Below are 13094 nucleotides of genomic sequence, written 5' to 3' on the forward strand. Positions count from 1 at the left end.
GGGCTCTTTAATGATATACGACTTTATGACAACCGTTTGAATTCCCTAATTGTATTGACATAAAATATTTACTTTTTTTTTTTTTTGTTTTAACATAAAATTTCTTTAGAAGATATATATGTATTTTACAAATTTTGTCTTGACATAAATTTTTATAAAAAAATCGTATATTGACAAATGAATTCCATAGAAAAATTATCTTCATTAAATAAGTTTTTGACAAAAAAATAAGTTTATACATAAAATAATACTAAAATCTAAAATTTTGTCTTATAGAATTCATTAGAAAATGTATTTTAATATAACATTTATATTTCTATATATAATCGACTTTAATCAAATTAAATTATTTATTTGTTCTCGTCTAAAAAAAACTCTTAGAAAGTTTCAATATGACTTAAATCATTCATTTCAAATTATATATAAAAAGAAACTTACACAAGAATTTGAAATTCTTTTGTAAATTTTCAAAACATTTCAATTAATTTACATTTCACTATATTTCTTTATTTGTACTAGAAATGTACATTATCATACATTGTTGCATTTTTCCACTCTCTCTCACTGTCGCCCGTCATTTTACAGTTACAACAATGTATGTATATGGGCATGAATGTAAGTGTAAAATGTCATGTTTTTATTTACATTGTTGCTGTTTAAATAAGCAAGTGCAAAATAATTGTAAAATATAAAATTTGCTATTAGGGAGGTACATTTAATCTCTTTAGTTTCTTTCCCTTAATTTCCCTGTCTTGACATAAAACAAAAAAAAAAAAAAAAAAATAAAATTATGTCTTAACATAAATTTTTTTAAGAAAATGTTGCCTTGAAAAAATCATTGAAAATTTTTTCTTCACATAAATTATCTATCGAAAATATTATTTTGACATAAAAATTTTTTTTGGTGTCTTGACATAAAATTTCTATATAAATTGATTTCTGCAAGAAATTTTCTAAAGAATTTTATTTTGATATAAAATTTCAAAACAAAAATGTCTTAATATAAAATAAATCTAAAAATAAGTCTTCACAGAAGATATCTATTGCAAATTTTGTATTTTGAAAATTTCTGTATTTGTAAATAGAAAATGTTGATTTGACATTAAATTTCTGAAACAAATGTTTTCTTGATTTCTTAAAAAATAATGCCTGGACACAAAATTTTAACTTATAAATTTTCTAAAGAATATATACTAAAGAAAATATTATCTTGATATTTAAGTTTTGACACAAAATTTTTTGTTAAGATAAACATTTTGTAAAAAATTTTGTCATGACATAAAATTTTTATTAAACATTTTACTTAAATAGAAAATTTCCATAGAAAATTTAAACTTGACATAAAACTTTTAAAGAAAATTTTGTCTTGATATTATTAAAAGGGCATTCAGACGATCTCACTTTACGTTTGACAAATCTAATGAAAAAGTAAAATGAAATTCCATCCGTATATCAAAAAAGAGAATAAAAGTCGTATGATTTATATATTTTAAAAAAGTCAGATGGAAACAGCTGTTTCACTTCATTTATATGTGTTTACATAAAAATACATCACTATTAGATCAGTGATGTTTTTTGAATCATTTCAAAAAATGAAGAAAGCCATACGACTGTCAAATTTTTCATTTGTAACCTCTCTCAATGTGTGATCGTTTCATTACATATTGCGTTTAGACGATCCCAACCGTGCTCTTCTACACAAAATTTTGACAGATCTTATTACTTGTGTGTTCGTGTAAAGCCGGCTTAAACCAAATTAAAATTTTACAAAATTTTCAAAAAAAAAAAAAAATTATTACATTTTACTTAGCATCTCCCTAATAGATATACACTTAGAGAAACTTTTGCTTATAAACAAATAATAAAAAGTATAAAAACAAATTAAAGTTTAACAATACAATGTTGCTAATTTAAAACACGTGCCAGTTTTTCTACAAAAATATTTGCATATATATAGTATTGTTCGAAACCTAAGAAACTATTTTCAGAACCGGGATCATCTACATTGAGAAGCGGCGAACTCGCCCAAAATGAGTTTATAATGACCAAAATAAAAATATATTTAAAAAAAATATAATAATAAAACGAGGTTAAAATAAAACAGCAGGTTTTTCACAAAAATAAAACAAAGAATTTAATTAATATATCGACTGGTTGTGTGCAACAATGTAATCAAATGTATTCAAAACAAAATTTGGGTTAAAGAAAGACAGCAGAAAAAAAAAACAGCTGTTTAAAGTAAAAAAAAAATAATAAATTATTTACCCCTGCTGATGATTAAATGTAAGAAAATAATGAAAGAAAAACACATAATGATCCAAATACAGCACATGTACAGCTGTTTTTAATTATTTTCATTCATACTTGCCACACAGTCGTTTTTGTGTGTGTGTGTGTTTGTGTTTATTTAACGATCTTACAAACAAATGTAAAGAGAAAGAAAAACTGACATGACAGACAGATCTACTATACAATGATATTAAAAGACCAAAAATAAATATTTAAACAAACACAAAAAAATGAGAACAATTTAATAATAATAATCATAAAGCAGCTGTTTTTATACACATACTCACCTACACAATTATAAAAATAAAAATAAACCTGCAATGAATGACAGCAGAAACACATGTTTTTTATTTATTTTTATTTTTTTCTTATTGTTGCTCTATTTTAAATTTTGTTTGTATCTGCCAAATAGTTGTACTTGTATAAAAAATCTTTAATTAAACACTGGCGCCATTTTTAATTTTTTTTTTTGAAAAAATCATGTTTGCCACAATATTTTATGACTAATTTACTTAAATAGAATGAACGAACATTTCATGAATAATTGCAAAAATATTGTTAGTTTTTTTTACCCCCAATTATTGAAAAAATGTGGGTGGGAATAATTGGCAAAACATACAATGAGAGAAAGAGATTTGAGAACTCATGATTAGAAAATGGTTTTTAATGTTGGCAACACCAAGACAAAACACGGTCAATAATAAATTCTTGAAAAGATTTATGTGCTTTCTAGAAGACTTTAGCTCTGGGTGAAATTTTTCATTCAGAAGTATGTAATATTATCTGTCAATCTTAAGACTACATTGGATCACAGACTTCCTAGCACCAAATACATATATAACAAGTAGGAAAGTATAGTCGGGCATGGCCGACCATATAATACCCTACACCATGAGTATATTTTTAAAATTTTTACTTTTTATAAAATTTTTATTTTTTTGTAAAGAAACTTTTACGTTGAATATTACCATAATTCCAAAATATATAAGCCATTTATTGATAAATAACTAAAATTTCTAAATGAGGCTTTATATAGGTCAAATATGGGCCGATCCTCGGAAAATTTGGGAAAAGGACATATTTCTAAATAACAGTTACTTATATAAAACTTATTTGTGCCAATTTTTAGAGAGATAGCAGAATATTTGACGTAATTATGCCATAAAAATTACGGTACGGTTGTATGGGGGCTACGTGAAATAACGGACCGATTTCAATCATTTTCAATAGGCTTCGTCCCTGTGCCAAAAAAAATTCTTGGTCCAAATTTCATCCAATTATCTTGAAAATTGCGGCCTGTACTTTGCGCACAAGGTTTACAAAAAATGATTTTGAATCGATCGGTATACTTTAAGGTGGGTATTGTACCAATATTTTTGTATGTTACAAACATCAGTACAAACGTATAATACCCTCCCCACTATAGTGGTGTAGGGTATGAAAAGAAAAGAACACGTATTGAAAAGACCTATTATTTTGACATCCCCCAATTATGTATTCGAAAATTTCGTTTTAGCAATTTATGGAATATTTGGAGATTTTTTTGGTAGAATTTTTCTAATAAACATATTCACTTATATCGCCAATAGAAGTGAAAATTTTGTTCCCTTGAAATTTTAATTTCCCTCCAAGGGAAAATTGCTATCGTGAACTTGTTGTGAACAATTCAGTCACAATAGTTGATTTGTATGGAACAGCTGTTCAATGTTTACAAAATTCCATCAACAAATTTCATAACAGTTGAACTTTTTCCACGTCAAAATAGTAAACGAAAAAAGTGAAATGGGACGGTATTTCACGTAAAACGATGATTGGCTATTGGGTAAAAGTCTAATTAGTCTAGTCTTTAGTCGGATTTATAGTTTAGTCGAAAGTCGAGTCTATAGTTAGTATATAGTTTAGCCCATAGTCTGGAGTATAGTGTAGTATATGGTCTAGTCGAAGGTCCGAAATATTCTAGTCTACATTACAATTCAGACATACTTGTCTATGGTTTAGACTAGTCTAAAATCTAGATCTAAAGTGGTTGCTTCTGTAAAAGAAACATGATTTGTCAAGAAATAGTGAACAAATTTGGCAACACTGACTATATACAAAAAAATGTTTGCACAGAAATTGCAATTTTTTTTTAATTCGTTATAGTAGAGTTACATGTTTCTTTGTAAATCTATATATTTTTCTATGTATTTATAATAAAATGTTTGTATAACTTGAGTATTATTTATAGACCGACCGGCATTATTAATTTAATGTATTTTAATTAAAAAAAAAAAACTACAAACTAATGTTTAAAGCTTCTTGAGTCGTAATTCAGGTCTGAGTTGGGGAACAACTCTCGCGTCATCGCGATTATTTCTTAAACGCGTTCAGGCTTGTGTTTGTTGCCTGGCTTTCGACAGTTTTGCGTCTCGCTCGCACTGGTGTAATGTATTACTTCATGTAACTGTTCAAAGTTACATGTTGTCTACATTAACCTCGTGCTTTCGTTTTACCTCAAGTGAGGTTATGTTTTATTGGTGGAGACCATAGAATACTCAAACGTTTTTAACTGGTGGAGACCATAAAATACTCACGATATAACCTGGTGGAGACCATTTAAACTCAAACAATACTGGTGGAGACCATTAATACTTTTGATGAAATCAAGTCCGGATGCTCCAACTTCCTATATGAAGGTATAGGTCGGTTGGTGGGGTTTTCTCAGGACAAACGTGTGATAACCTGGCAATATGAGTGCTTGATGCACCGCCATCCTAATCAAAACCCAAAAAAAAAAAAAGCTTCTTGACACAAGGTTGAAAGCTAAATGTACATGATAAATATTTGTTGTTTCTACGAAAAAAATATAAATATGTTAATATATAAAATTAAACAACAAAACACAATATAAATTATAAAAAAAAACCCGAGAACAGACAAAGAAAAAAACAGCTGAGAATATCACAGTTATATTAATTTCAAATCAGCTGATGTGTGTGATTTTTTTTTGTTATTTTTTTGTAGTTGCTTTTTATAAGGTTATATGCAATCACACAATCATACGAACGTTTATAAACAAAGGCTATACAGCTGTTTTCTTATTGTTGTTTGTATGTTTAGAGCAGTCATGACAAAAGCAAAACAGTTTTGCATTTTTTAAGGTTTCTTTTATACATTAAAAATGATTAAACTATACCTATTTTTAAACAAAAATTTTAATTTAAAACTAGTAGGAATTTATAGTCAGGCATGGCCGACCATATAATATCCTATACCATGAGTATATTTTTAAAATTTTTACTTTTTATAAAGAAATTTTATGTTGAATATTACCATAATTCTAAAGTATTTAAGCAATTTATTGATAAAAAAAACTAAAATTTCTAAATGAGGCTTTATATAGGTCAAATATGGGCCGATCCTCGGTAAATTTGAGAAAAGGATATAATTTTAAATAACAGTTAGTTTTGTTCAGTTTCACTGCGATACAAATGGTTACAAGTCAATTTTAGACGTTTAAGACATTTTTTGAAGGGGGGTTTGTATGGGGGCTAGAGTCAAATAAGGGCCGATCTTTACGAAAATCTGTCATTTTTACTTATATAAAACTTATTTGTGCCAATTTTTAGAGAGATAATAGAATATTTGACGTAATTATGGCATAAAATGTTCAAATCGGGAGGTACGGTTGTATGGGGGCTAGGTGAAATAATGGACCGATTTCAACCATTTTCAAAAGGCTTCGTCTTGGCTTTATCTTGAAAATTGCGGCCTGTACCTTGAGCACAAGGTTTACATGGACAGCCAGCCGGACGGACATGGACATCGACTCAAAAAATGATTCTGAATCGATCGGTATACTTTAAGGTGGGTATTGGACCAATATTTTTGTATGTTACAAACATCAGCACAAACGTATAATACCCTCCCCACTATAGTGGTGTAGGGTATAAATAGTCATGTTATTTTCATTATTAAAAAAGTATTTAACTAATGCACTCATCTCCAACATAATTTATTTTAAAGTCAGCTGTCATATACAATTCACATTATTTCTCCTCTTCTTTTTGTTGATTATATTTTTTTAATCTTAAATTCTCTAGTCATTATTGTTGTTTTTATTTTTTTTAACACAGTGTTATTTATGTCAAATTATTTTTAAAAAAATAGATAAATAAAAGTAAAAATAAACTACAACACGTGCTTGAAAATTAACTCATTCTTTTCGAATGCCTTAAGGTCATTCACTTTAGTTTTTTATTTCGACTTTATGTTAAAAATATATAAAGCTTTTTAAGTTTTGACCCCCATTGTTTTGTTCAAAATGGTGTTTATAATACTACATAGTAATTTTTCTTCTTTGAATTAATGACAAAAAAAGTGTTAAAAATAAATTAAAGAAATACTTTCGGTTTTATTAAATAAGAAACTAAATTTTTTTCTCAGCTAATTAAAAAAAAAAAAATTAGTTTATAATCTACATATGTACATGTTTGTTTGTAGATACCTAGACTGTTTCGGTTGATGGTTAATTTGCCCTCATAACGAAAATAGAAACGACTAAGGGCGGGTTTCTTACTACTCAGTTAAACTAGGCTTAACTTGCTGTTAGATTAAACTCGGAAGAAATTTAGTCGGACTTTAACCGATGATTGTGTTTTTTAATTTTAGATTTAAGCTCAGTGAACTTTGTTAGTATTGCCAAGTTTTCACTCAAAAACATAAACAATGAACAGCTGTTTTTTTTTTCAAACAATACTTTTGTAAAATGAGAAACTTTGGAAAAATGTTAAATAAACATTTAAAACAATAATAAATAAAACAAAACAATTCTGAAAAATGCAATTTACTTAAAATATTAAATTTTTTGTTCTTCCGTAATCATTGTTTTATTGTATTTGTTAATTGTGTTTTCTCACTTATAACTTGTGTTTAATTGGCCATTTACTGATAACTGAAAAACACGAAACATATATTAAACCAGGTTTAACCAAAGAATGAAGATTATCTTTATCAGAAAAACTCGCCCTAAAACTATGTTCACACTAGTCAAATATTTGAAAACTATAAATATGTAAATAACGTTGAAATGCCAAAGGGAATTCGGGATTTTAAAAACTGAAGTTCGTCAAAACTATTGCTATTCGCCAGATTCGCCAGTAATCTTGAATCTTTCATTGAAACTTTTTGATTCATTACAATCAAAATAGCCTAAGAAGGAGTGGTACAAAGCTTTTTATAATCATATTATACAGTTTTATACCCTACACCACTTTAGTGGAGAGGGTATATTGGGTTTGTGCTGATGTTTATAACGCACAATAGTATTGGTCCTATACTCAACTTAAAGTATACCAATCGGTTCAGAATCATTTTCTGAGTCGATTTAGAAATTGTCCCAGGGAGGAAGACTATTGAAAATGGTTAAGATCGGTCCAATGGTTAGAATCGGCCCCCATACAACTGTACCTCCGAATAGGCCTTGTAAACCTTGTAATCAAGGTTTCAATGAAATTTGGCGCATGATCTTCTATGGCACCGCAGAAGAAGCCTATTGTAAATGGTTAACTTCGATCCATTATTTCACCTAGCCCCCATACAACTGAACCCACGAATGGGGCTTGTAAATTTTGTAATTAAACTAAAGGTCGAAATTTTGTAGATAATTCAATGAAATTTGGCACATGATAATTGGCTAGCTAATATTATTGCATCCCTCGAGAAAGGAGACATTTTTAAAGATTTTTCCGCAGTGTATAATTAATATTAAGGGAATGCTTGTACTGAGGATACCTATAGGTATTAGTTAATTTCTAGTACCTACATATTTTTTTGTTTTATCTAATAGTCAGTTCTTGACTAAGATCACGTAGGCCTATTTTAAAAACAAAACAAACAGCTGACTGACAGACAGACACACATGTGTTAACATATTTTATGTGTTTGAATGCATTTCAATAAATGTTTTTTTTATTTTCTTTTGTCCAACGACCTGCGTATGTAAAATTTCAAAGATAAATCTACGGATTTTAGAAAATTAAAAAAAAAATCAAAATACAAGGCGCGCCATTTATAGAAATACAATACGATAACACACAGTCATAGCATGCGGCGGCTGTCGTTCTCATTTCTTAAAAGCAACAACAAATATTTTCTTTTCTGCAAGAATTTTTTAAATACAAAAAAATGCAGTCGTTTGTACAAAGAGAAAAGGGGGTAAAGTATGTGTATTTGTTTGGGTGTGTAAACATCAGCTGCTTTGCGTAGTTTTTTTTGATATCTTTCATTTTTAGTCATTCAAACACATACTATATATTGGAAATTGTTTTTTTTTCTGGGAAACTGGAAGTTGTGTGTATTGGACTATTTGCAAGGTGTGATGGAAAGACAGAGATAGGAATATTTTATTTTAAATATCTGGTATAACGACTCTCACACTTGTTACTTAATATTTCCGTTTTAATCTCTCTCACTTCCACTCTCTGTAATTTATACCGAAAAAAACATGTGTTTTTACACCATGTGTTTCAATTTCTAGGATGTTTCTTTCTGTTTTGTACCACTTTACTGCTGTATTTTTGTTTCCAATCAGCCGGGTGAAGAGAGCGAGCGAGAGAAAGAGAGAGCAAGTCGTAGTATTTGTTTTGTTATGAATATAAAATGGAAAAAGAAACATACAAATTTTTGCTCAACATAGTTAAGGCGAATATTCATTTCTTTTTTTATTTGGTTTATTTTGTTTTTTCCCGTATTATTGTTCGCTAAACACAACACAACAATAACAGCAACTACAAACTTAGAGAGGAGTAGTATGACGCCGCGCGTTTCATTTACACATACATATACTCATAACAACATTTAACACACAAAAAAAGTACAGTCACCACAAAAACGAACATTGAATGAATTGTTTACAAAACAGAAACAAAACAAAGAAACAGAGACGATAAAAAAAAACCAACACAGTGGAATTAATAAGAAGAAAAAAAAATAAACACAATAATAATGAAATGCCGCTAAAAAACATATGAGCGTGTTATTTTGTTTTTGTAAATATTTTTAGTATTTGTTTACATTTGTGCTGTTTTCCCTTTGTTTTGTTGTTGCTGTTTTTCTGTTTTGTTTACAGTATGTGCAATTGTTAAGAAACCTCTGCGATCTCCTTCTCTTGCTGCTTTTTTGTGTTGTTGGCCCTTTCATTGAGCTTAAATTTGTTGTTGTGGTTTTATTATAATTTGTCTGTATTTTACTTGTGTTTATTGTGGGATTTTTTGATTTAACTTTTATTTGTGCTTAATTTAAATTACCGGCATTTAGTTCTGTAATTTTTTGTTGTTATTGGTGGCGGCGTTTTAATCAGTTGTTTTTACAATTTTATTGCACAGTACAACTACAAATGCATTCGTTAGATACATTGTATGTATGTATGTACATTGTAGGTTGAAATATGTTTGGCATTCGTAATCGAGAGAAATTATCGCTTAAAGATGAAGGTATCCTGTGGACAGTAGAAATAGGTACCAACCTATTATGAAAAGAAACATCATTTATAATAGAAATTTTAAAAATATTTACATTTTCATATAATTCGGGCCCTTGTTATTATACTACTTAGACCGGAATTCTTACCTAGTTTTTCCGTAGATATCTTCTACCATCTTCTGTCAGTGATTAGGTGAAGTTTGATTTAAATCAGTTGTTTTTTCCTTTGGAATATCGTTCGCAACAACAGAGTTTTAGGTACATATGTAGGTACATGTACATAGTTATGTAATATGACTACTTACAGTGTAAATAGAGTATTTTATTCGTAGCAAAATTTCTAAATCCATTACTTTATTTCTTTAAGAAAATATTCTTAAACACATTTTCAAATAAATTTCATTAAAAGATCTAACAAATTAACAAAAGAAAAATATCTCTTTGCACATGCACACATACCCACATAGTATTACTTTAACAATGCCAAATGTCAGTGACCGTCATTGGAATGCAATTATGCAGCGCTAAATCCAACTTAACATGTAGTACAATCTCCACTCTACGCTATAGGTACACATACATACAACAAACAAATTGTATGCAAAATGCGAATCACACACATAAAGCGCAAAGTGACACAACGATGTTAGACATGGCCAAACGTTTACACATACATACATGTTGTCATATGTTACTCGGCAAGTTGGATCTTGTTGAATGGCGCGCAAAATTCTCGATTTAAATAACAAGCAATTTACGATTTACATTGGCAGACAGACACTTAAATATTCATCAACATATTAGTGTAAAATGCGAACATTCTATTGAAGTATCTTGTTGTTTTTGTGTGCATTTGAAGCTCCACTCTGTTTTGGAGAAATGAAGAATACAAATGCAGGTCACAATTTTCTGTAAACGAAAAAGGAAGCAGGCATAACGAAAGAATGCGTTTATCTATATATCTATCTATATATCTATCTATCTATCTATCTATCTATCTATCTATCTATCTATCTATCTATCTATCTATATATCTATTTATCTATCTATGTATCTATCTATCTATCTATCTATCTATCTATCTATCTATCTATCTATCTATCTATCTAATTATATATCTATATAATTATCTATCTATCTAATTATCTATCTATCTAATTATCTATCTATCTATCTATCTATCTATCTATCTATCTATCTATCTATCTATCTATCTATCTATTTATCAATCTATCTATCCATATATTTTTTAGATTTTTAACGAATGTCCCTTTTGTTTTTTTTAGGCTGCTATACTACAGCAAACATCGCAGTACATCTGTGAATTGGAAAATCAAAAAACACAACTCTTGGCACAAAATAGCCAACTGAAACGTCAACTGGGCCAACATGAAGCTGGCAGCGGTGGAGGTGGCGGAAGTAGTAGTGGCACAAATGCCGATGCCGGGAGTAATGGTGAAAACGTTACAGGTGTAGCCGTTAAGAAGCGCAAACTAACCGATAATGTAGCCAATGTTCAAACCATAAGTGATTCCTCCGATGAGGGTCTCGGATCAATGTCTCCAGAACCAATGACTTTATTAAATGCTGCTGGTGGAACGGTGGCAGTAAATACAAAGGCTCAAATACTATTGCAACAGAACACAAAAGAAATGGTCGAATTGAAAGAGCAGCTGTATAAGGAAAGACGTTTACGTACCATTTTGGAGGAAGAATTACAAATGATCAAACGCCAATTGTATTCAGTAGCAACAGCACCCCAACCCTCCGCTGTAGAAACCGATGAGACGGATGGCACCACCACAACCACTTACATTCCCCGTGAAGTAATCGAACACACTGGTAATTTGCTGCGTGAAGATTGCGAAGAGTTTTCCTATGTAGAAATTGATGAATTAACGGGCCAGCAGCAGGTGGTGGTTTGCTCGACCATCGAAGAATTGGATAGTGAAGCAGCCGCCGCAGCAGCCGAAATCATAACCGAAGATAATGTGCACGAAGAAGTGGTACTGTCCTCCAGCTCTACCGAATCGGAGCAAGAGGTAGCAGTGAATGCTATAGCAAAAGCCTATGCCGAGGGCAACTCTCCTACACCCGCCATGTTACAACCCATCTTGCAGGCAGCTATTAAGGCCACACCCAAAGTTGAGGTGGAACGTATAACGGATGCCACTTTAAAAAAGGTAAAAACTGAGAAAATCGAACAAACGAGTGGTCTAACACGCTCACGACAAAATCTCGAAACAATAGTGGAAGCCATACGCCACCTAGAAGGCGATCATTTGTTTACCGACAGCAATGGTGAACAGCACAAGGTGTTGGTACAAACCCAAGCGGTAAGAGCAATAGGCCAAGATGCTCCACTCGCTTTGACCAACAAACAACATGTGGTGGCACAACGTAAAACATTAGCGGAATTGCGACCCTTCCTACAGCTGAAGGGTGGCAGTAAACAGGTAACTATTGTGGGTGGCGGTGGTACGGCCATGACCCTAACGAAAGCCGGTGCTGCGGTCATACAAAAAGATATTTCAAAGTCGAGCGGAGCGTCAGTGGCAGCTGGTAGTTCAAGTGGTGGGGTCACCGTAACTTCGGTTGTTTCGCAAAATGTTACACCCACCGCTATTTTTAAGGTTCAAACAAATGCCGCTGGCGGCAGTACAACAATAACAAAAGTCGGTACTACAGCAGCGGGATCACAAGGTAATGTTACCATTAGTACTACGGCAGTAAAACAGTGTCGTCCTGGTGTTATTGTGGCCAAACAACTGTCTTGATTTCGCGGCCTCCCAATAAACAAGCAGCAACAGCAGCAGCAACAACAACAACAATTGCAACATAATAAAGTTGCTTTCAACAAAAACAATAACAACAACACAGCCTTCTTGAAACAACATCAAATCACACATCATCAACGGCATCATAAACAACAACAACTAGAATATAATCCTCCACATCATATGAATGAAGATAATGAAGGTGACGACGACATTAGCTACCAAACAGATGATGATGATGAAGAAGTAGATTATAATAATGATGGTGGTGGTGCGCAAGCGGATGCGGGTGGTGGTGACGATGTTTCAAATCAAGTTAAAGCATTAAAGGAATTTGAAGAAAGTTTACAGGAATTTGAGGAGTATAATGAAAAAGAAACAACAACAACAGTAGTAGATGATGAGGATGTTAATAAACAAACAAAAGCAGAAATAGAGGAATATTTGGTAGAACATAAAATTTTTAAAATAAATGAACTTTTTGAAGAAATTGTTAATGAAGAAACCACAGCTATAGACTCCTTAGCAACTACTCCCCTGTTGTCAGCTACAACTTTAGATTTTTCC

At 30.9% G+C, this 13094-nt stretch overlaps 1 protein-coding gene across 1 annotated transcript in view; it reads left to right on the forward strand.

Moving 5' to 3' along the window:
* LOC111681703 overlaps positions 1-12790 on the forward strand; it is a 35104-nt gene extending 22314 nt beyond the window's left edge. Inside the window, exon 3 of the mRNA XM_023443591.2 lies at positions 11037-12790. Within this exon, the coding sequence (XP_023299359.2) occupies positions 11037-12527 (1491 nt within the window). The 3' untranslated portion in view covers positions 12528-12790. The remainder of the gene's footprint in view (positions 1-11036) is intronic.
* The last annotated feature ends 304 nt before the right edge of the window (positions 12791-13094 follow it).

The sequence above is a fragment of the Lucilia cuprina genome, chromosome 2 (assembly GCF_022045245.1).
Source record: "Lucilia cuprina isolate Lc7/37 chromosome 2, ASM2204524v1, whole genome shotgun sequence".
In the NCBI taxonomy this organism is placed as follows: Eukaryota; Metazoa; Arthropoda; class Insecta; order Diptera; family Calliphoridae; genus Lucilia; species Lucilia cuprina.